Source organism: Eufriesea mexicana, unplaced genomic scaffold (genome assembly GCF_001483705.2).
Source record: "Eufriesea mexicana isolate 0111107269 unplaced genomic scaffold, ASM148370v2 scaffold7532, whole genome shotgun sequence".
Classification (NCBI taxonomy): Eukaryota; Metazoa; Arthropoda; class Insecta; order Hymenoptera; family Apidae; genus Eufriesea; species Eufriesea mexicana.
Window position 1 is genome coordinate 382,740 of NW_016915332.1, and position 23,947 is coordinate 406,686.

Consider the following 23,947-nt stretch of genomic DNA (forward strand, 5'->3'; position numbering starts at 1 on the left):
TATAAAAATAATATTATGCCGAAAAGATACACTAGTAATCTTGTTTGCTTATTAATGTTTCGAGTACGGCCGTTACCACCTGCAAGATATTTTCTAGTGATACGTACTCACATAATGTAAAAGAACTATTGTTATTTTTGTAAAACTTGTATCACCAATTATATTTTATAATTGCTACTACAGTGATAACTAATTATATAAGATGACATGATATATGATTTGTCCAGCAAAAACGCATGTCTTGTATGAGTTAGTATGTCTTCAGTTATCAATTACTGTCATAATTGTCAAGTTAATTACAAGAATAATCGAGTTAAGCATGTTAATCATAACGAACACATCAGTAGTTTTTAATCATCAACCACGGTACATGATCATATCAAAATACCTACAAATTCTCTCTCATTCAATTAAAATAAAAATGATAAAAGTTTCATCTTTTTCATAACAGAGTGGTAACTCATTCACCCGATTAACATATTGAATACAAATAGATAGTCATTGATTTCAAGAAGTGATGAACATAATTTTCATCAACCTAGTCAGACTATCTGAGATATAGTAACTTTACTGTATTTGTGAAGAAAAACTATTTTTACAAATTAAACTACTAAATACACTATACAAGAACACAGAATATACTACACAAATATTACCCTATGAATCATAGTGATCATATTAAAATCATATTAAACAAAAACTCATTTTCTTTCATCTTGTATCAAGTATCATTTTTCAATTCAAAATATTTATAAATATATGAATAATAAAATAAATGAACAGAATAAACTTGAGATAATTGTCTTTCATATTTTTGCAAAGAAGAAATAAATTTACAGAACAAGCCACACAGCTTATTTTCTTCATACTAATAAATATTTGCATAAAATAATACATATCCATAGATGCTACTTAATCAAGAGACAAATGAACACGTGTATCATTAGCTGCCAGTTGAACAAGTGTTTTCTTTACTCTAAGAACAGGTAGACGTGCTGCAGGTTTTCCATGCCAGCATTCTTTCATTAATTTTCCCAAACCAGCCAATGTCTGCAAAATATATATTATTATTTAACACATTTCTATTCAAACAACCTTTTCTACATTTACTACTTGCATAATAGAAAGTACTAATGCAATAGATAACAATATGGATTGCAAAAATAAGAAATTTGTTGCTAGATATGTATGAATAATAAAAAAGAAACACATTTTATGGATATTTTTATGAACTATAAGTAATTGAGCAAAATAGTTCGTCCCTTTATACAATAGATAATAAATAAAATGGATATTTACTGGATCAGAGTGCCATCTATTGGGAAGAGGTGGTCTATGTTGGTCCAAACATACTAATTTCCTCATTTCTTCAATAGAGGGTTCTTGGTTGTTAGATAGCCACTCAGAATATGGAGCTACATATTCTAACACAACTCCATTACTTATACACCTCCTGCAAACTTCCCACAATATCAATCCTAAACTATAAATATCTGCTCGTCGGAAGTTTTCCAAACATTCAATGTTTATCCTAAAAACATAGAATAAAGTTTTAATTTTCAATTTTAACTGTTATTATTTATTTTTGTTAATATAAATCAAGATATTAGTAGGTGTAATAATGTTAGTTTTATTATTGTAACAAACAAAACAGTAAAATTGTTTTTGTATTTATCATTATTACATATGCAACAGCTTACACTGGATGATAATATATAATTTCATAGTTCAATAATTAGTATTATAAATTGAGTAATTTAAATTTATTTAATTCTAATTTTTTTTCAATATCTTCCTAAGATATTAATTTCTTTTTCTGATTACAAATTTATTCCAAAAAATCAACAATTTTTTAAATATGAATTGTAAAAATAAAGAATTATAAAACTTGACATGCATTAAAATTTTATAATTGCCTTATAAAAAATTATACTTTCCAATACATTATATGTAGATAAAATTATTTCTAGAATTTTATTATTATAAACTAAATCAGAAAAAGTAAATTAAGATATGGCATATTACGTACGTTTGTTCAAGAATTTCTGGACTCATATATCGTTTTGTACCTTGTTTGAAATCAATTCTATCTGTAGTCAAACGTTCCTGCGTTACTGCTAATGAAAAATCAGCAATCACACAACTACCATTAGTTTTAACAAGAATATTTTTAGATTTTAGATTACGATGTGCCATAGCTGGCTTTCCTCTAGTTCCATGAATTTCTGTATGCAAATAAAGCAATCCATTTACAATACTCAAACAGATACTGACTGTTTGATGATGTGTCAAAGAATGTGGTGTTCGATTTAAGTAATCAAATAGTGAGCCCACTGGATGATAATGTGTCACTAGCCAAAGTTGAGTGCAACTTGCTCTACTTGTCATATCACTTCCAACATAACCCAGAATATTATCATGTCTTGATGGTAATAATTGAGAATAAACTTCTGTTTCACGAGCCCAAGCTGCTTCATCTCGTGAAAAATATATTTTTACAGCAACATTTTCACCATGCCATATTCCTCTCCAAACTTCTCCACCAAATCCACCATTACCACCACTACCAAGACACTCCACTAATGCTACTTGTTTAGCCAGAGTTCTTTGTACCAATAGTGGTAAACCAGATCCTGATCCACTAGTTAAGCTTCTCCCATCCAAGTATTCCTATTTGAATATACCATTTATATAAAATATAAATTTAAATGTAGAAAGTTTTGAAACAAACCAAAAAGAATAATACAAAAAGGAAAATGAATAAAAATAATAAAAATAGAAGGAAATCGAAATTTCATATTCCTAGAATACAATTTTTTAATAACTATATAAATTTGATATTTAATTACTTACAGAAACAGAAAATTTAGATAATAGATTTATTCTATAAGGTAATAAAGTGATGAAAATGTTCAAATATGCAGACTTTCTGATGATAGAATAGTTATTTTTGTAACACTAATACTAATATAATCTTGTAGAAATGAATACAAATATTGCATACACATGCTTAAAATATTACATGTTTTCAGTCAGTAAAAACGTTTACATATATCTGGCCAAATAGTTTTCAGTAGCAAATTTATATTCAGCAATATTTTCAAATATTAACTTGCACAAAAACATAAATTATGAAAGATATAAAATAAACAATTTAAGAATATCTTTATAAATACAATTCATTAAAATAATTCTTCAATCATATAAGTACACAAATATTTTGCTAATTATTAAAATTAAAGTTAGTCATATATTAGACATATACCTGAAATTAGTATTAGATTATTTATATCCTATACTGATTTTACAAAATAATTTACATATTATTGTAATATATTGTTCACTTGCTATAATATTTACCTGCCTAATTGAATATTTAACTCTTTACTTTTGTTTTAAAAGTAAAGTATATAAACATTATTGTCAGTATAAAAGACTTTTATGCAAGAAAATTTTTCTATAAGAAACTCTTTTTAGCAAAATGTATGAAAAATTCAATTATTTTCTACACTAAGATTAAGTTTAAAAAAAATTACATTAAATTTTTCTGAGATATATATTCTGTACTTTATATTTTATAATTAAAAAAGTATATCCATGTTGTATCTACTGTATTATATTAAGTGTTGAATTAATTAATGTTATGATACTTAATTTATAACAAGAAAATATTTTAACTATTATATACTTTTAAATTTATACTATCTGATTATAAGAATTCAATATCCAATATATAATATATATAATACATTATTTAAATATATAAAATATATATCATTATAGTTTGTATCCCCCATTGTCAAATATAACAAAAGTAATAAGAGCAAATACTATTTTAAGACATTATGAACATATATTAGCAGATACCTTTTTTGCATATAATGTACAAGCTATATAATTTTATTTTGGCTTAGTTTTATTATTAAATTATCTCTTTCAAAATTAAACTACCACTTGTATGATATAAGTTATGTTAGTGCAGGTAATTTAGTATAAGTAATTCATAAAATTTTTCAAACAGTTATCACTACATATAGTATTATCATTTTTAATGCCTAAATGGCAAATAGTAGATAACTTCTAATATATTAAGCTATTATAACTATTATTTTTTCTATACTTAAGATCATAATTACTGTACATTTCCCCAAGAAATCTTATATTAATATATATAGACCTATTAAATATATATAATAATAAAATTTTGTTTAAATCATAACATTTACCTATAATAAACTTATGTATTAAGACAGAGCAATTTAAACATAAGCAATTTAGTGTAAGTAATATTTTATGATATACCTTTAGTGTACTATCACCAGCTGCAGTTGCTTTTAGTTCATGAGAATGATACGTAGTAGTGGATGTTGGAGAAGAAAATGAGAAATGTAGGATAGATGGCTCCATTTCAGAATCTATAACAAGTTTATTACGTCTTGCAGCCAAAGTCCTTTTTCTACGAGTCCTACATACCAATAAATAAAACAGTACTATTCCAGCAATAATACAAAATCCAACCATAGGACCCAAAATTGCTAATGTTAATTTAACTGCATAATCCTCTTCAACAACATCTAAAAATTAAGGTATAATTTTATTGTAGAAAATAAAAATATAAATATACACATATTTGATGTGAGTGTGTGTATATGTATATATTTATATATGTATGATATATATCTACCTCCATTAAAATCATGTAGTATTGGAAATGGTCCGCCATTACAAAAATCTGTTTGGCAACATTCAACATAATATTGTGCACTTCGTAAGGACCCACTCACATGTCTTTTCTTATTACTATTGTGTACAACACGTAGAGGCATTTGTCTATTGCATATCAATAACATTTGATCTATCGATGAAGTACATCCTCTACTTACACTTTCCGTACCATCTAATTGTCTTACTCTAGATTTCCAGCACTATTGAATATTAAGAAAGATATTACTTCTTCTAATATCCTTTAATGTAATGACTTTTTGTATAATAATATAAGAGATATTACAGTAACTGCATTATAACAGATTTCCGAATATAAACAATCTGGTCCATCACAAATGTGACATTTAAAACGTTGTCCAATTGAACTACCATTAAAAGCCATGATATCTATAGATTTCTGTGGTGCCTCTTTTTCAACAGAAAAATCATGTTCTAATAAGGTAAATTTCTCTTCTTCTCCTAAAAACGAGTCCTGTTAACCATTGAAATATATTTCAAGACATTATGAAGCATTATTTATAATTAATGCGTATGCATACTTGTATGCAGTTATTCAATATGTACACCAAATTAAATAGTAGTACCAAACCAACAAAAAAAAATCAGAAAAAATTCAATTGAAAGAATAGTAATAAATGTTAAATGTTAGTACAGAATGTTAAGAAGAAAGACAATAGAGATTTTGTTTCTAAATTGTTAGATTGTCATTAAACTAGAGTATATGTTTAATTGAAAAATATATTGCCCACCTGGACATAACTCAAGCGTCAACGATAATATAAAATATGTGATAAACATAAAATCCGCCATTGCCATGCACGTCAAAACATTGAGGAGCTAAAATCAAATCGACACTATTTCAAAATTTCTTTCTATGTGTGCCTATGTACAATGAAATCAAAAGTAACTTCTACTTCTACAACATCAATGAAAAATTTAACATACATGCGATCAACATTGAATTGGCGGTATTTTATTTTCATATTAAAAAAAGAAATATCTACAGATGTCGCTACTGTCGTTATATCCAATTAATATGGTGCATGTTGTTCACATGTATTTCTTTTACAAATTATATTTTAAAATTGTTCATGGACAATCATTTGCTTTCTTAAATACATTTTTATAAATATAACATTAATATAAATTTTTATATAAAATAATGAAGAATGAAATGCAATTTAGTTTACTTAGTTTCAAAATTTGAAATAAAGAAAATGTATTAAAGATACACATCTCTACTCTTGATACCAATTTAACAAGGCTATTATCAAAATTAATTAACGAATTTTACTTACTTTCTTAAATTATATTTAATTTTGTCGAGACATTTATATATTCATTAAATTATAATGTTATGTTAATATTTCTAATATTAATTATTTTAATTATTTTTCGTTTTCCCCTTTTTTTTATTTTTTAATAAAATGACAATTTTTTTAAACGAGGAAATATTTTCTATTTCTTGTGCAAAAATAATTTATATTCATGTTTGAGCTCTTCCACACGACAATACTTATATCACGATACGCGTATGCAATGCATCTGAAATATGTGTTTGATTCTCATACAACGCAGTATACTTATACAATTTCCAATCTGAATATACAGAAAATCGGTATAAATATGTACTTTTTTTTAAGAATTACTATTTAACGTTGTCGCTAAATTACGTATACAATTGGTATCCATTGAAAAAAAAGCATTACGCTATATATTGCGTTACGCTGACATCTAGTCGAGGATATTGAAAATCAGTATCGTGACACTGTATCTTACGAGAATCGTCGTCTGAACGATTCCATTGAATCACGATACAAATATCGTCCTGTACTCTTAAAATTTATAATTTGGTTTAGTTTATATAATTATTACATTCGTGTTTTCTTAAATAAAATTATTAAATGCAAAATTTTTAAATTGATAATTTTTATTAAATTAAATTAAATTAAAAATTATTCGACATAATTATTAGTTCTAGTCTATTATAATTTCTTGCAATAGTTCACAATTATTACAATTCTTTAAAATAAGCGACGAAAGATTTACTATACAATAATTTAGGTAATTTTACTTACAAGTAAAATTATTGCTCTGCTATTGATGATATCTGTTAATTTGTATAATTGGTCCATTTCCCTCTTGAAATATTAATACATAGAATTTTTCAGTGATACGATTGAACAGGGATCTGTAAATTCAAAAAACGACTTTTTTCGATCATCAGTCCTCATCTCAGTTTTTAAGATTTTTGTTTATATATAATTATGCAACTTTTTTTATATTGTTTATATTGATAGTTCATTTCAAACATATTAATGTTTTTATATTATTTATATTTAATTTTTTGTTATATTTCTATTAAATTTATAAATTAGTTATCGTAATATTAATATTTCCGTGTTACCTATACAATGCATCTAAATTAATCATAATAGTTTGAAAACAGCATTCTTTATGCGAAAATTACAATGGAGTGATATTACAATATTCAGTCTTTCAGTCTATGTGTCGTGAAATCGATCGCACTCATTTTACTCGTGGTAACGTTTTTGTGTCGTTATACATAGCTTCGTAATTTATATTTGTTCTTTTATTATAAAAATAAAATCTTTAGTTGCTATAAACAACTTCGGAATAAAAGTATAAATTTGAAATAATTTATAAAAGCTACTTAAATTTAAATAAATTTATATTATATTCAAAAATAATTCGTTCAAATAATAAAATAACGTTCACAAAAATAAAAGATACGATAGATTAATTAGATGCAACGAAATGCTTGATTGGCGATGTAGATCTTCAAACACGTTTTCCTTGAAACCTTCTATTATAAACTAAGTAAATCAATGTCTCGATTAATTTTCATCCAACTTACTTTTTCGAGTGCTGCTTTCTAATACTCTTTAATTATACATACAGAATTTTTGATGAAATAATTAATTCTTACATAACCTTAAAAAGAATACCAATTTTGGACATTTCACAGCAAAGCTCTATTATTTCATAACAAAGTTTGTTTCTTTAATTCGTATATGCAATTGAAGCTACTGACCCATACTTTTAAAAAATTGCATAGTCTTTTTTATTTCAGAAATTCTAGTGAAATTTACGCGTGTATTCGTTTACAAAAAATTTTGGAAAGCCTTCATTACCATACCTACGATTTTACCATAACTAATTTCGTACAAAATTTTCACAAGGAGTAGTATCAAAAGTATTTGAAGCCATTAAAAACATCTGAGAAAGAACTTTACATTTAAATGAAAAATATTTTGAAGATAGCCTTTACTGTTACTAGTTATAATGGTTTATTGATGTTTCTAGCACTGACAATGAGCGATGCAAGAAACATTGATCTAGTTTTGGTAGTATTCGCTAAATATATTATATGTTGAATTCACAATTAGTAGAACAAATGTTATTATACAATTTTACGTTTTATTGTGGTTTTAGTATCCTTTCTAATCTTCCCAATTTTTTAATTTCTTATTTTGTGAATGTTTTAACTAAAATATTAAAAAACCTTTTTACGAATACATATAGAGACTGATAATTTTATGGATATTACTGATTACTTTTATAGATATTACATTACCGATTGTTTTATAGATATTTGTGATCGCAGTACTTGTAAGCAAACTTCTTGGTTGGAAAAAGTATTAACCTTAGCAATTAAACATTTTATGGGATAGATTTGCAAAATATATAGCGGTGTTACATAAACTGTACTAATCTTGTATCCTCGATTTGATGGAAAGAAAGAAAGATGTCACAAAATTTATATCGATCAAATTTTCAATTCAATATTTATTCTTGTTATATTATTTATTATATTATTTTATCGCTCGTGTCACAGACTCTTGTATCACGGGGATACAAAGTTTTAAAAATGTCAGGAATCGCTACTTAACTATTATTTTAACAAAAGAATGGCGTTCATTTTAACATTAAAATTATAAAATATTAAATATCATTGGAAAATAAAATTTTATCTACTATTTAAGTATTCAGACGAAAATCATTAAGAAACATGTAATTATCTAATTAAACGCAAATTTGAAACTTTATTTATATCAAATAAATAGTTGCAAACATTCACAAAGTCCACATAAGAATTTCATAACATTTCATAACATTTGAGTCATTGTGCTATATATGAACCGTTTTGCTCTATTACCTTCTTCCATATCTCAGGAAGCCTCGTTATGTCCTCTTTCCAAAATTGTTGAGACCTACTTGCAAAATATTCATCGAGGTGTGTTTTTATTTCGCTTTCGGATTTGTGACGTTTATCACGGAGAGAATTTTTTAATGAAAGGAACAAGTAATAATAGGATGGGGCAAGGTCGTAGTATAGCATAGACGTAGTACCGCATTCATAAACGGTACAAATCTCGTCTGCAGTGTCCTTTGCACTATTACCTTTTTTAAAGCAATGAAGCATAACATGCCGCAAATGCTTCTTTTGGCTATCCATATTGAACGGCGTAGAAAAAGATTTTAAAAGAGACTTTGTCACCAACGAAACGTGCTTAGAAGGAGCTGTGAGACGACTGAAAACGATGCTATAAACGGAGAATAGATAATCCTGCATGTTTACAAACATAGCCGGCTCGAGAACATACATAGCGTGACGCGGAAAGAACTTATGGGATAACCTAATAGTTAATTTTATTATCTTTATTCGTTTATCAACAAATGGATATAATGCGGTGCAACGTTAGTATAATTCGAATTTGAAAAGCATATTATTGTTTCAAAAAGAGTAACAGCAAACATTCCATAATACGTGATATCAAGAAAGTAGAACAAACAAAAGTAGACGAAACGCTATATATTAAAATACTATTGTAGACAAAATATTACGTTTAATATTGTAAAAATGTTTATTTTTACGTTGTATTTAATAAGAACCAGAAATAGTACATTAAACGCTATCACATGTACATGTAATGAATATAATTTATTTAATATAAATATTTATTTAGATATAATAAAAATACAACTTTATATGTATTTAATATATAAATACAAATACGTATTTTAGATAGATTAAATAGATTATATCTAAATACAAATACATAGCTTTAGCCGGTCAATAAATGGTTATATTTAAGCATCAATATCATTTTGATATCTAAGTGTTAAATATTCAGCGGCCAATGTCATCTTTTCAATATTATGGTACAATCCGCGCAAGTGTCTCTTGAAAGACCGCACAGCATGGCTGACGGCATCTTCATCATCCGTTTCGGAATAATTTTCAATCGTAATGTTGGATTCCGAGTTGGAGGACGTACAGATACTTTGCATACTACTCGAACTTTTAATGTATTTAAATCTCTCTGTTGGTTCAGAATCCTCGTTTTCGTCTTGAAAAGTGTTCATATGATCCTGCGACCATAATATTTCGATTTTCATTTGACTAATCATGCTGTAAAGCCGATATAAATCGGTGTTATCGATAGTTGCTTTCACGATAGAACCGCGTATGCCTTCCAACTGAAGCCTATCCTGCGAGTCTCCTACGGTTAAATCCAGAAGTCGACTGGGAATTAATATCGTATCTTCCATTTCACGCACTGTACGAATAAATCGCTCCATGATGTTGAAGATAGAAGCATTGCTAGATCCAGAAACATAGCTTTCGGTTAATTTTCGCAGACTTGACCTAAAATAGATAAGACACAAGATACACAAGAAGAACAACAGAAACGTTTAACATACTTTTGATTTTCATATTTACAGTTTATTACTGAAAAATTAACGAATACTAATGAGTAATAATAATAATTCAATTTTGCAGATATTTCTGTGGTATTGCGAGCTAGGAAGGATTCTAGCAAAGGAAATAGTATTAACCCATTTGTATCATGACTCTACTTAACCACTTGCGCTATAAAGACGTGCCAGGCACGTCGAGATGCTTTTGTTCCAAAGCCGCCAGCGACGTGTATACCACGTCAATGTAACGCCTTACCGCATGTTATATTGTAGAGCGTACCACGGCAACCGAAAATTAAATCGTAGCGCAAGTGGTTAACCGTTCGAGTCCCAGGGGGTTTTGAAAAAACACCGTCGAAGAATCCCAAACAGCGCAACCGCGCTTTCTCTAAATGAGCAAGACCAGATCCAAGCAGCGCGATAGCGCTTCTTTTATTTTATGTCGATGAATACCAATCAGCGTGCTAGCGCTTCTTGTACTTTATGCAGCACCAAAAATACAATAAAAAGATCACATTTAATTTGTGTGCAATGTAAAAAAGGAATTCATCCAATATGTTTCGATAAACACCGATGTTGCAAATTATAAGTGTTACTCTCCATTTAAATTGTTTGTTCATAACACAAAAATATTTTTAATTTGTAATTCGTTATTTTATGAAATACATCTGTATTATTACATATGCGTACTGTAAGTTTATAAATATTTCAAGTTTTGTTCGATAAAAATTATTGAGAAGATAATGAAATACAAAATGTTTTATTTTGTAATGTATTATTGCACTATTATTATAGTATTATACCTATTGTAAAATATATTATTTGCATTAAAAGAAGAAGCTGTGTGATGTACTCGCGTCAGTAAATCTGAGCGCGCGACTTTGACAATCGGTGACGCACAGTCACTTGTGCACAACGCTCGAAATGTGCTGGGTTTTCTCGACATAAAATCTGAACAGCGCGATAGTGCTGTCTGGGACTCTAACGGTTAAAGTCTAACACTCTCTCTTTTCATAGACAGGCTCTCTTCGTTGATCACTCATTTCCTCGCTCTTGGTGGGCCAGCCAGGTACTTCAGAAACTCGGACGCATTCCTAGACTTTCGTTCATTGCTTGCACTTGATCCAGTCATAAATATCTCGTCCATACAATCCTTGCACGTGGTCACCCATCCGTACCCACGCACTCCACAGACATCCCGAACGCCCGAGTCGAACCTGATACCGCTCTTAAACCATTTGCATCCAAGCGCGGAATATTCCGCGAGCCGCGACTGTCTACTATCACCGAGGGCGGAATATTCCGCGAGCCTGCGACTGTCTACTATCACCGAGCACGGAATATTCCGCGAGCCCGCGACAGTCTGCTATCACCGAACGCGGAAGAATCTGCGAACATTCGACTGTTTCTTATTACCAGTTGCTAAATATTCTTCAGATGCGACAGACAACGTTTGATCGCTTGTAGGATTTGGATGTCGTTTACTACACATAAGGCCGACCACGCGCGGTGATACGAGTCAGTCGTCAGTTGAACGTCGCTGATGTTTCCAGCGCGACAGCTTAACCACTTGAGCTACGATTTATTTAACTTTCGGTTGCCGTGTCGCCATCTACAATATAACATGCGGTAAGGCGTTACATTGACGCCGCACCGCGTCTGCGAGGTAACTGTTAACCGACGTGACAAACACGTCGTTTTTGTTTCTGCGACAAATGCCAATTGTCGTGGTATACACGTCGCTGGCGGCTTTGGAACAAAAGCATCTCGACGTGCGTGGCACGTCTTTATAGCGCAAGTGGTTAAATAAAGGTGCAAGTGTGCAGGCGAGACAAAATGCGTGTCGAGACGTAGTGAGTAGAGTAGAGAATCGTGTGTTTGAGAGTTAGAGTTACGGGAAATAGTGTAATATTTTATAATAGTTTAAATAAATCTGTTTTGTTATTAAAAGACAGTCGATTATCAATTGATAGCCGCGCAGATCTCTGTTTGCATAGAATTAATCTAGCATTAACCCTACATTTCTAATTGTTATTTGAGTTATTGGTAAATATGCAGTTTAGTGACTTCGCCCTAAACGCGTCTTTTTTTTGGTTTTCTTATAAAAAGCTTTATTTGTGCCTCAATAAGAAATATAAATAGAGGGAGCTTGAAAAAGTAATGTGCTTTGCTCATTTTTTCATAAAAAACATAAAATTGTTAAAAACTGCAGAATGCGTGAGTCGATTTCTATGATTTTTGAACATGTTGACGATGAGGACGAGATTCTGAACACCTTTTGTCCGAACAATAATTGCCGCTTGGCTTTAATTTCAGAGATATTTGCAAAAATTGTTCACACTATCACGTTGATTCCGCCTGTACGATGAAATACAGGTAACCCTCCTATAACACGATAGATAGGTTCGTAGAAAATGTCATATTGTGTGAAACCGTGTTGTATGAGACCCAGAGCCAATACGAAAAGGGAGGTTATGTTTCGAAAACTTACTGAAAACAAATTTTTTTTTAATTCTACATAAACAACTTAAATTTTATTAAAAATATAAATGTATGTACGACACAAAATAAAAGAAAAGCAAAAATATTATTTTCATTTAACGAAACCTTAATTTAATAAATTTCTTCGTCGTATTTGGTTATATAGAAGTACAGTACTGTACAAAAGTTTTTGCAATTTTCTTATCGTGTTAGAGCGAAACCGTGTTATAGGATGCCGTGTTGTAGGGGGGTTCCCGCAAGTTATGAATCGTGTTATAGTGAAACCGTGTTATTGGATACCGTGTTGTAGGAGGGCTACCTGTATATGAATGTTAATGAATTATTGTATAATTATTAATTTACAATAACAAATTTAATTGATTTATTTAAAAGCAACGTATCGTGTATGTGCAACTTGTAATTTATATAATAATAATACAAATGTTAAACTTCGTTTTTCATCAAGTTAGTAGGTTTTGTACGTCAAGAAGTCAAATCAAATAAAGACAAGAATGCTTACAGTGCATATATATGTATATTATTATAAAAATATATTAATATTAACTATTATTATGCACATTTCCGTTATCTAAAAATAATTTATGTTTATGCATTTAAGGTACATCAAAGTATGTACATAAGACATGTAAAATATGAAAATAATAATGTAATAAACTGTAAACATTCTTCTATATTAGTTGTAGCTAACAACGATTTCTATGTAAAATGAATTATTAGGTTGGCAACTAAGTGATTGCGGATTTTAAATAAGAAGGGAAATACAAAATTTTTAGTGAATCTCAGATTTTGGTGTCATCTGGGCTGATTCATCTTACATCACCCACGATCTTTTCCGATTAACGTTGTTATAAACTATCCACTTTTCGTTGCCAGTTATCAGTCGTTTCAGAAATCGATCAATTGCATTGCGTTTCAGAAGCGAATCGCAGATACTAATACGTTGCGTCAAATGAATTTCCTTAAGCTGATCGAGTTTCTTGACATGGCCAAGCCGTTTTAATTTTTTTTTAATGCATGTATGCGATACATTGAGCTTCTCTGCAATCTCACGTGTTGTGCTTTGACGATCTGAATCGATAATCGCCTTGATATGGGTCTCATCAACTTCAACTGGACGGCCAGATTGTTGCGTATTTTTCAGTGAAAAATCACCAGAATGAAATTTGGCAAACCAATTTTGACACTGTCTTTCTTTCAAGGCTTCATTCCCATTTACGGCACATAGCTTCTTGCGTGCTTGCGATGCGTTCTTGCCTTTTCGGAAATAAAACGATAAAATATATCCGAAATGCGCGTCTTGTTCTTCCATTTTTAAATTGGGATAAAAACGAAACTAAATAAATAATCGATACAATTTTTCAACTAAATTAAAGGCGGAAATCCAAATAACAACAAAACAATATAAGTTAGGTGCCTTGAATACATTGACAAAACAAAAGAATGTGCAAAGGCCATCTACTGACAAAATCCGCAATCACTTAGTTGCCAACCCAATACATTGAAATTAATTTATTAACATAACGTACGTACTGCATGCAATTAAATGAAAGTACACTCGATGATTTTCAGTATTTCTCGAGTAATTTGAAAACGGTATACTTCAGAAACAGAAATCGTCAAATTTCAATCATTATAAATGAAATTTGGTTTTACAGTGAAAGTTTAGTACAATTCAAAGCAGTTGCTAAAAATATCGGACAAAAATTATTATCTTCAAAATATTTTGGTAAAAATAGCAAAAATAAATATTTTTCATTTATTTATTTCACAAACCAAAGATGATTAACAATTTTTCCATCCCGGTTCAGATTCAGCGCATAAAAATATATTAGGGTGTCCCAAAAGTTTCTTCTTTTCTTTTTGATGCGAAATCAATAGACGATATTTGTTGTTTAAGGTTAATTTATTGTGTTATATATGAACCGTTTTGCTCTATTACCTTCTTCCATATCTCAAGAAGCCTCGTTATGCCCTCTTTCCAAAATTGTTGAGACTTACTTGCAAAATATTCATCGAGGTGTGTTTTTATTTCGCTTTCGGATTTGTGACGTTTATCACGGAGAGAATTTTTTAATGAAAGGAACAAGTAATAATCGGATGGGGCAAGGTCGTAGTATAGCATAGTCGTAGTACCGCATTCATAAACGGTGCAAATCTCGTCTGCAGTGTCCTTTGCACTACTACCTTTTTTAAAGCAATGAAGCATAACATGCCGCAAATGCTTCTTTTGGCTATCCATATTGAACGGCGTAGAAAAAGATTTTAAAAGAGACTTTGTCACCAACGAAATGTACTTTGAAAGAGCTGTGAGGCGATTGAAAACGATGCTATAAACTGAGAATAGATAATCCTGCATGTTCACAAACATGGCCGGCTCGAGGACATACATATCGTGACATGGAAAGAACTTATGGCACAATCTAATATAAGAAGCCTTTACATTTCCAAGAAACAAAATCTCGTTGATTTGTTTCTTGAGTCGTTCGCTTGAGACAGCGCGGGCCGGTTCGTTTGCTCCTCCAAGACGCTGACGGCCACGCTTTCGATTCTCAATCGCAAACACGTTCGAATATTATCGAAGATTCGTATCAAATTCATCTTAATCCACGATTTTCGAAACGATGAATATTCAGTGATTGATGTGTGAGGCAGTACCGCATAGGACCCCGAGTAGTTAACTCCACGTTCACATTCCGCGAAGTGACATCTGTGTGCATTTCACCTCAAACAGTGTTTTCTATTAAAAACATTTATAGATCAAATACACAACGTGTGCTGTTTTAATTTTAATCCACTACGAGACTAGTCTCGTGTGCGGATTACCAACCTAAAGTGTCCACATCCCCGCAAATGGAAACAGATGACAATAATGACACTTATTCACAAGTACTCCCTCCAGCATGGCAAAAGAGCCTTTCTCAAGTTAGTGATAACTTCAAGAGTAAAAGAAGTCCTGAGCAACTTGTAAGAAACGTTAAACAAAAAACCAATAGCATGGATCCTATAACTACAACAAACAGATTTTCTATACTAGAAGAGATGAAAGACAGTGAAGTGACTATGGAGACAACTCCAGTAAAAGTACCCCCTCCACCACCTATTTTTTTGGATCATGTTATCGACATACAAACCATGATGAACATGCTATCAACTGAAGTTAACGAGGATGCATATAGTCTAAAGGTCAGTAATGACAAAGTAAAAATAATTCCTAAGACACCAGAAGCGTACAGGAACATAGTAAAAATTCTAAAAGATAAGAATGCAAAATTTCATACATTCCAGCTCAAACAAGAGAGAGCTTTCAGGATTGTTTTGAAACATATCCATCACTCTGTGGATACAAAAGCGTTGAAAGAAGAGTTATTAAGACTTGAACATGAAGTAACGAACATAACAAATATCCAACATAAGAAAACGCACCAGCCACTTTCATTGTTTTTCATTGACCTCAAGCAAAAACACAACAATAAGGATATCTTTAATGTTAAAAACCTAATGAATTGCATAGTGGAAATAGAGACCCCATACAAGAAAAGGGAAATAGTCCAGTGCAAGAGATGCCAACAATATGGACACACGCAAAGATACTGTAACCGTGACTTTCGTTGTGTAAAATGCTCAGAACTACACCCTACTATCGAATGCAAAAAACCAGAAAACTCTCCAGTTAAGTGCGCTCTTTGCGCGGGTAATCATCCTGCAAGCTACAGAGGCTGGTCAGTATACAAAGATCTACAAGAAAAAACATTTCCAAAACCAAGGGCCAAAAAATTATCTAACGATCCACCTGGGTCCCCCTTGATACAACATCAAACAACGACTACCATTCTAACTACCAGTACACATATGCACAAGCTGCAAAGCATAATACTAGGGTACAACCCACTGAAGACAATACTACGCAACAAAACTTCAACTTTATCCATACACTTGAAAAATCATTCACCAAGCTAGAACAAATACTTGTGAAGCAAAATGAACAAATCATTAATATGCTATTCGACTTGATAACTATAGTAACAAAAATAGTAGCAAAATCATGAACAATAAGCCTTTACGCACTGCTCTATGGAATATAAACGGACTCACACGACGTAAAAATGAGCTAGAACCTTTTCTTACCAGCCAAGACGTACACGTAATACTAATTACGGAAACTCACTTCACTGTTAAAAATTATTTAAAGATTAAAGGTTACGAGACATACACTACACATCATCCAAGCGGAAAAGCACATGGTGGAACTGCCATATTAATAAAATCTAATATAAGCCACTTTGAGCACCCAGCTTACAATCATGAACATCTACGGGCAACTAGCATAGTATTACAAATCCTCCATAGCCTTATAACCTTATCAGCTGTATACTGCCCCCCCAAGCACAGTATATCAAGCACAGTATATATACTTCGAGACATTCTTCTCAACACTAGGCAACAAATTTATAGCAGGTGGTGACTTCAACGCTAAAGATACCTCCTGGGGATCAAGAATTATAAATCCAAGAGGCAGATCACTCTTCAAATGCATGCAGGCATGTAAACTAGAACACGTGAGTACTGAAGAACCCACTCATTGGTCCACGGATCAAAATAAAATACCAGACTTATTGGATTTCTTTCTCACCAAAGGCATTTCATCTCAATACATTCAAGTCCACTCTCTTTCTGATCTCTCATCAGAGATCTCTATCTGCAACAAGTACACAAAGTGGACTCTCTTCCGTGAACTTCTTGAAACCAAAACTACATCAAACCAGCCTCTAAAATCGGAAAAGGACATAGAGGATGCAATAGAATACCTTACTTACCACATTATTGAAGCGGCCAGATCAGCAACTCCTGAAATCCACTTTCATTCTCCCAAGGACACTTATCCGGATCACATATCCAATTTGATTTGCGAAAAACGGAAATTGAGAAGAACATGGCAGAACCATAGAACGCCTGACAACAAGAGATTATTAAATAGAGCGACCAGAAAACTCAATCGCTTATTATCCCTATTCAAGAACGAATCCTTCAACCGTTTCGTGAGCAGCCTGTCTTCCTCTAAAGCCACCGATTACTCACTCTGGAGAGCAAGCAAAAGAATCTCAAAGCCACAAAAGAGAATCGCTTTTATCAAGAACTCGTAAGGTAATTGGGCCAAAAGTCCCCAGGAGAAAGCAGAAGCTTGTGGCTCATATTTTGCCCAAGTTTTCAAACCTTTCACTTCAAGCTCTCAGGAATTCGCAGCTGAACTAGAAAAATATCTACAGGCACCTTACCAATTGTCTCCTCCTATCGCACCGTTCACTCATCGGGAGGTTCAACTAACGATAGCCACCATAAACCCTAAAAAAGCTCCGGGTCACGACCGAATAACCGGCAAGATGGTCAAGAAAGGAACTTCCGAAGAGATGCATTTCGTTATTGACGTCAACCTTTAATGCAATACTACGTCTGGGTCACTTTCCCACCCAGTGGAAAGTTTCCCATGTTATCGTAGTGAACAAACCTGGAAAACCAGAACATGAAATAGCATCGTATCGTCCCATTAGTCTTTTACCGATCCTTTCAAAATTATTTGAAAAATTATTTCTTAATCGTCTCGAACCGATATTGATAGACTTAGATATTATTCCCGAACACCAATTCGGATTTAGAAGATACCATTCAACTATACAACAAGTCCATAGACTGGTGGACTACATAAGGTTAGACCTAGAGAAAAAAAGATACTGTTCCGCAGTCTTCCTGGACGTCAAGCAAGCCTTTGACAAAGTTTGGCACGTTGGCCTCCGCTATAAATTAAAAAAACTACTCCCACATTCATACTTTACGGTTCTACAATCGTACCTAGCCGATAGGAAATATAAAATTAAATTCCAGGATGTAATCACTCCAGCCTATAAAATCCACTCAGGTGTGCCCCAGGGAAGCGTTCTAGGACCGATACTATATCTCATCTACACTTCAGATATACCAACCACTCCAAATGTCACAACAGCCACGTTTGCAGATGACACGTCAGTCATGGCCTCACACAATGATCCCCTGGAAGCAACCAAAGTTCTTCAAGAGCATCTGGACAATTTATCATACTGGTTTAAAAATTGGAACATGCAAGTAAACGAAAAGAAATCTAAACATGTGACCTTCACCCTACGCAAGCAAACATGTCCTCCAGTTAAGATGAACAACATTGTAATACCCCAAAGCGACTCGGCTAAATATCTTGGAATGATCCTGGACAGAAGAATGACATGAAAAAGACACATCCAAACCAAATGTAAGCAGCTGAGGCTTAAAATGAAAAAACTGTATTGGCTGATCGATAATCGCTCTAAACTAAAGATGGAAAACAAGCTACTATTATACAAGATCATCCTCAAGCCTGTCTGGACTTATGGTATACAGCTATGGGGCACGGCCAGCAACTCCAATATCAAGATCATACAGAGATTCCAATCTAAAACGCTACGTAACATATGTAACGCCCCATGGTACGTTACAAACGACGTAATACATCGTGACTTGGCTATACCTTTAGTAAAATGCGAAATCACCCAATTTAGCAAACGCCACATAAGTCAGTTAACGTGTCACAAAAATCAATTAGCTAGAAAGTTGTCAAATCCAAATAAATCTCCATTTAGACTAAAAAGATTCGCTCTCCTGAACCTGGTACGTCGATTCTCCTAATAACTCTAACTCCATCATTGTACTACACATACTGCAGGTAATCAACCGATGCAACGATCTACGTATTTGCTTTTCATGTCACCCATAAAGCTATCATTTTTACTTATAATTCCCATTTGAGGAATTGATTGTAAAACTCGTGAAGTCAATAAGAAAAAAAAAAAATTTGTTTCTTGACACCCGGGTTATCATTTGTCGCAACCGATTTTCACATAAACAGGTAAAATTTATAGAAATGTAAACTGTAGTTAATATACCTCTGTATTATATCAGTCCATATGTAGCATATGCATACAGTGCATTGTTTTAAGAAACACTGAAAACTACAGAGTGTGCTATTATTTTATTATTTAGTGTATATTAATATCTTGATATTATACAATATGATACAGCCACATATAAATGTACAACGATAGTGTTGTTTAAATTCGATCATTTTCATTTTTATTCGATTAATTTCAAACATCATTTTGTTTCCTTTTGCATTTTTCTCTTTCCGATATTTTTAATTCTATTTATTACACTTTTCTCGACATCATATAATTATTATTTGAATAAGATAATAACAGTTGATAACATATACACACAATGTTTGTATACGTTCTTTTTCATACATATATTATTTCTTAAGTTATGTCACTTTTAATTAAATTCTTTTGAAAAACAAACAAATAATATCGAATTTTAATATCGAATACATATTTCTATATATATGTTCTTAACAAAAATTTTCGAATTATATAAACAATAGATCATACGTAAAGTAAACGATGAATATTGAAAACATAATAAATTAACAAAAAAAATAAATAAAAAATATGCATTTAAAAAATTATATGCAATCATGTACTAATAAACTGCGCAAGCATTATAGTATTAAACTATTCAGAAAATTCGTTCTATTCTAGAACGTGGATTCATGATTTATATTTTTTAACTTGCATTTTTCTTCATAGGTAAACAATATCTACCTCTTTATTATTATTTCTTATTTTTCAAATATCCTTGTTTTATTTTTTGTCATTTTCGTTAACAAAATCTTTAAAATGTTTTGAACATATGAAATATTATAGTAATCTGAATAAATGACATTGCAACGCTACAATAAATTAATAATCAAATAATGGATGGCATATATTTTTTAAAGTAGTATCATTGTAGAAGAACATTGTCTCAATGTGAAGAATGCATTATTTTACAATTTACAATTTTTATATTAATTGCACTAAATATACTGGAAATTTTATTTGAACATAGTACTAATTTCAAATGTCAGCTCTGCTTTTTTAATTTCTAAAACTAGTTTCATATCACCTTTAGACATAATACGTCTGAAAGATATTTTAGTTTTGTAGCACAATAAAATACAAATCGAATATTATGAACTGCTATTATAATTAATTTCGCTTAAAAATATTATTCGAATAGACATTTTGAAACGACTATTAGTACAATCATTGATATTTTATATGAAAACATCTTTATCGTAAAAAAGTATAAAATTGCGTAGAATATTATTCGTACATACATCGATAATCATAAAAGTGCAATGATATTAATTGACAAGCACAAAAAGTGCATAATAACGTACAAAATGAATATACGCAAATTATTATTATTATCTATTATGTAATATGTTACAAAACCTATCGAAATACATACCTTTTATATGACATGTCACGATACACTATAAATAAAGCAGAGGTACTAAAATAAATAGAATGAAAAGAGAAGTAAGATATATTCGATAAGAAATCAACGACTGATATCAACTTACGCACCTCACCACTGTAGCAGGGTGACAAACTAAATTCCAACGAATTCATTGAGAACGACAGATAATGAAGTAAAGGTTTCCAGGTCATGATAAATATTGAGATTTACATCCGGCTGGGACTATTGTGCCTTACTTTTCTTATGTTATATGATGGTATTCTTCGCATACTTATTCATTTTAATCAATAAACCTATTCACAAACTTGTTGTTATTTCTTGACAATAATGATATGCACTAAATCATTGCATAATACCACAGAAATTGTATAAGTAATTTACTATATACGTATATTTGTCTCAGAAGATTATCTCTTATCATTAGTCGAATATAAATCGTATCATATGCCATATTTTTTCTTTAAATGATTTTCTTTGCATTTACATACATATGTTGGATAATGTAGTTTTTCGTGTACTGCACAGAAGCTTCAATAAACACTTGTACTTATATTTTATACATTAAAATTATTAATTTAAGTAATTAATTATTTTAATGCATTCACGTCGAACTTTTATGATATTTGCATATTTTTAATTAGAGTAATTTTTTTAAGCAGCTCAAAAGAGGTATATGTTTTTTTATTAAAAATACACAAACGTTATTTATAACTTTTACCCTAACTTTTTGAACTCTTTATGTTTTTCTTACATTTAAATTTTCTCAACTAATCTTGCATACGTGTATTTTCATTTTTGATCTCTTATTCTATACAGCCATTTCTAGGATAGATCAAGCCACGTTCATTTAAAATCTTGAGTGACCATACATCCCTTGGTTAGATATTGAATTTACCCATTCAGACCTTTCACTTGTCTTTCACGACTCCTTTCACTTACTATATTTTAAACTAAAGATTCCTCATTTTCACTTCTATTGTGTTAATGCGGTCTTTATTCGCATCATATAAACTCTATCATTTTCATGATAAAATCTCTTTAATATAAATATGAAATTCTGCTAAAATAAGTATTGTTTGTAAAAGTAATGAAATATCGATACATGTTGAATGAGTTACAATTATACATAAATTGTTAGCATGTTAAATTTAAATTGCTTATAATTTAATATAAAACGAAAAAATATAAAGCGAAAAATCTAGTATTATCACAATTGGAGGTTTGCATTAATATATGAAACATTTAAATGCATATATATAAAATCTTAGATTGTTACATATTCCTCATTTACTTACACTATGTTTTGCGATGTTTCCCAATTATTTTGTGTAATATTTTATAACTCTATTTCAAACACTCCTTAATTACAGACTTAAAGAAAGATTATTATTTATAGAGAGCAAAGGAAAATTTCAAACAAGATCGTTTGGAAGAGGATCCAAAGAGCAAAAAATTACCAATTTGCTGAGAAATGTTGGGAAAGTTGTGAAAAATCAAGGCAAACATATGAGTGTGATCATTCTCAGATATTTGCATTGATTTTTGACAACTTTCCTAACATCTCTCAGCATATTGATAGAGAGCACGATTCATTTACGACATATGATACTTTTTATATATTTTCTCCTCGTCAAAAGTAAAAAACGATCCAATAAAAAATAAGTTTGACATTGAAAGCCATAACAAAGTACAATTTTGAAGCTACTTTTTTAAATAGATCTTCATTGATCCGAAAGTGTAGAATCATGTTGCAATGATCATGACATATAATTTTCATATATTCTGTACAATGTTTTACACCTGTACTTGTTGATAGAGAAACATGAGAAAAAGGAAAAACAGTACGGAAAAACAAAGGAATTGTGAATTTTCTTCTAGAAGTTGACAGTAAACTTATTTCTGTTAAAACTATACGTTATTACTTATATTATTTAATTGATTGAAGGTATTTGGAGAACCGCCTCATTATTTCAGATCTCCAAAAAAGCAATATGTTCCTTGAGCGATTCACTGCCAATGAGTAGTAATACGATCTAATTAAAATTTTTTCGCGAGCCTATACTAAATTTCCAAGTTGCCACTTAGCATCTCTGAATGATACATGATTGACCTAAGTTAGGCTTGGAGAACATCTTCCCCGCCTTCGATTCTACTCCGCAATCAATTCCCCTACCATTAGGCTATTCTTTGCTAATATTGCTTTCCTCACCGTATTGACAATAATAGGCACACGCATATGCGCATGCGCACACACCCCCTCCTGCTTGATATGACGCATGAGTGGGATGAAGTAACAGGCATAGGTATGGGGGGAAGTAGTAGACACTATGTGGCCCACGGGTCTTCTGTTCCGTAAGCCTGCAATAAGGTATCCAAATGAAAGTTTCTTTTAGTCCTTAGTCCGATTCTTGCGACCGTGCTAATCGTCGTATTTTAATGAAGCCGGTCACGATATTGAATTTTTGATAAAGCCGTCTCTACTACATCTCATTTGTTTCTACCATTAATATGTTAAAGGTCGGTTGTAAATTGTGACTGACGTAGGTTTAAATGCCATCAAATTTAATTCTAATAATACTTTTTCTACAAAACTATTTAAAATATATAAAACTATTTAATATATATAAAA

At 31.1% G+C, this 23,947-nt stretch overlaps 3 protein-coding genes across 6 annotated transcripts in view; all 3 read right to left on the reverse strand.

Annotated features, from left to right (window-relative positions):
* Positions 1-912: 912 nt before the first annotated feature.
* sax (type I BMP receptor saxophone) lies at positions 913-6,868 on the reverse strand. 3 transcript variants are annotated; one of them, XM_017907260.1, is made up of 8 exons: positions 6,804-6,868; positions 5,475-5,562; positions 5,009-5,184; positions 4,685-4,925; positions 4,303-4,574; positions 2,030-2,670; positions 1,300-1,531; positions 913-1,050 (listed from the first exon to the last, which is right to left on the reverse strand). In XM_017907260.1, exons 1-8 carry the CDS (start codon positions 6,858-6,860, stop codon positions 913-915), a joined length of 1,845 nt encoding a protein of 614 aa, XP_017762749.1. In that variant the 5' UTR covers positions 6,861-6,868. The 3 variants fall into 3 exon arrangements, with proteins under 3 accessions (XP_017762749.1, XP_017762750.1, XP_017762751.1); XM_017907261.1 differs by lacking the exon at positions 6,804-6,868 and adding an exon at positions 5,671-5,738; XM_017907262.1 differs by lacking the exon at positions 6,804-6,868 and having other exon boundaries at positions 5,009-5,197; positions 5,475-5,553.
* A 2,929-nt stretch (positions 6,869-9,797) lies between these two features.
* LOC108552620 (uncharacterized) lies at positions 9,798-21,426 on the reverse strand. Of its 2 annotated transcripts, none has more exons than XM_017907259.1 (2): positions 21,307-21,426; positions 9,798-10,354 (listed from the first exon to the last, which is right to left on the reverse strand). In XM_017907259.1, exons 1-2 carry the CDS (start codon positions 21,318-21,320, stop codon positions 9,841-9,843), a joined length of 528 nt encoding a protein of 175 aa, XP_017762748.1. In that variant the 5' UTR covers positions 21,321-21,426; the 3' UTR covers positions 9,798-9,840. The 2 variants fall into 2 exon arrangements, with proteins under 2 accessions (XP_017762748.1, XP_017762747.1); XM_017907258.1 differs by having other exon boundaries at positions 9,798-10,399.
* Positions 21,427-23,643: 2,217 nt separating this feature from the next.
* LOC108552619 (HAUS augmin-like complex subunit 3) overlaps positions 23,644-23,947 on the reverse strand; it is a 4,173-nt gene continuing 3,869 nt past the window's right edge. Inside the window, exon 10 of the mRNA XM_017907257.1 lies at positions 23,644-23,676. Coding sequence (XP_017762746.1) covers positions 23,644-23,676 — 33 coding nt within the window. The remainder of the gene's footprint in view (positions 23,677-23,947) is intronic.

What these genes read in the sequence shown, in the direction of transcription:
- sax (XM_017907260.1), bottom strand. Translation starts at nt 6,860, where the DNA reads ATGGACCAATTATACAAATTAACAGATATCATCAATAGCAGAGCAATA. An exon ending in ACTACATGATTTTAATGGAG is followed by an intron (nt 4,575 to 4,684) that starts GTAGATATATAT and finishes CTTAATTTTTAG; the next exon opens with ATGTTGTTGAAGAGGATTAT. An exon ending in CTGGTGATAGTACACTAAAG is followed by an intron (nt 2,671 to 4,302) that starts GTATATCATAAA and finishes ATATTCAAATAG; the next exon opens with GAATACTTGGATGGGAGAAG.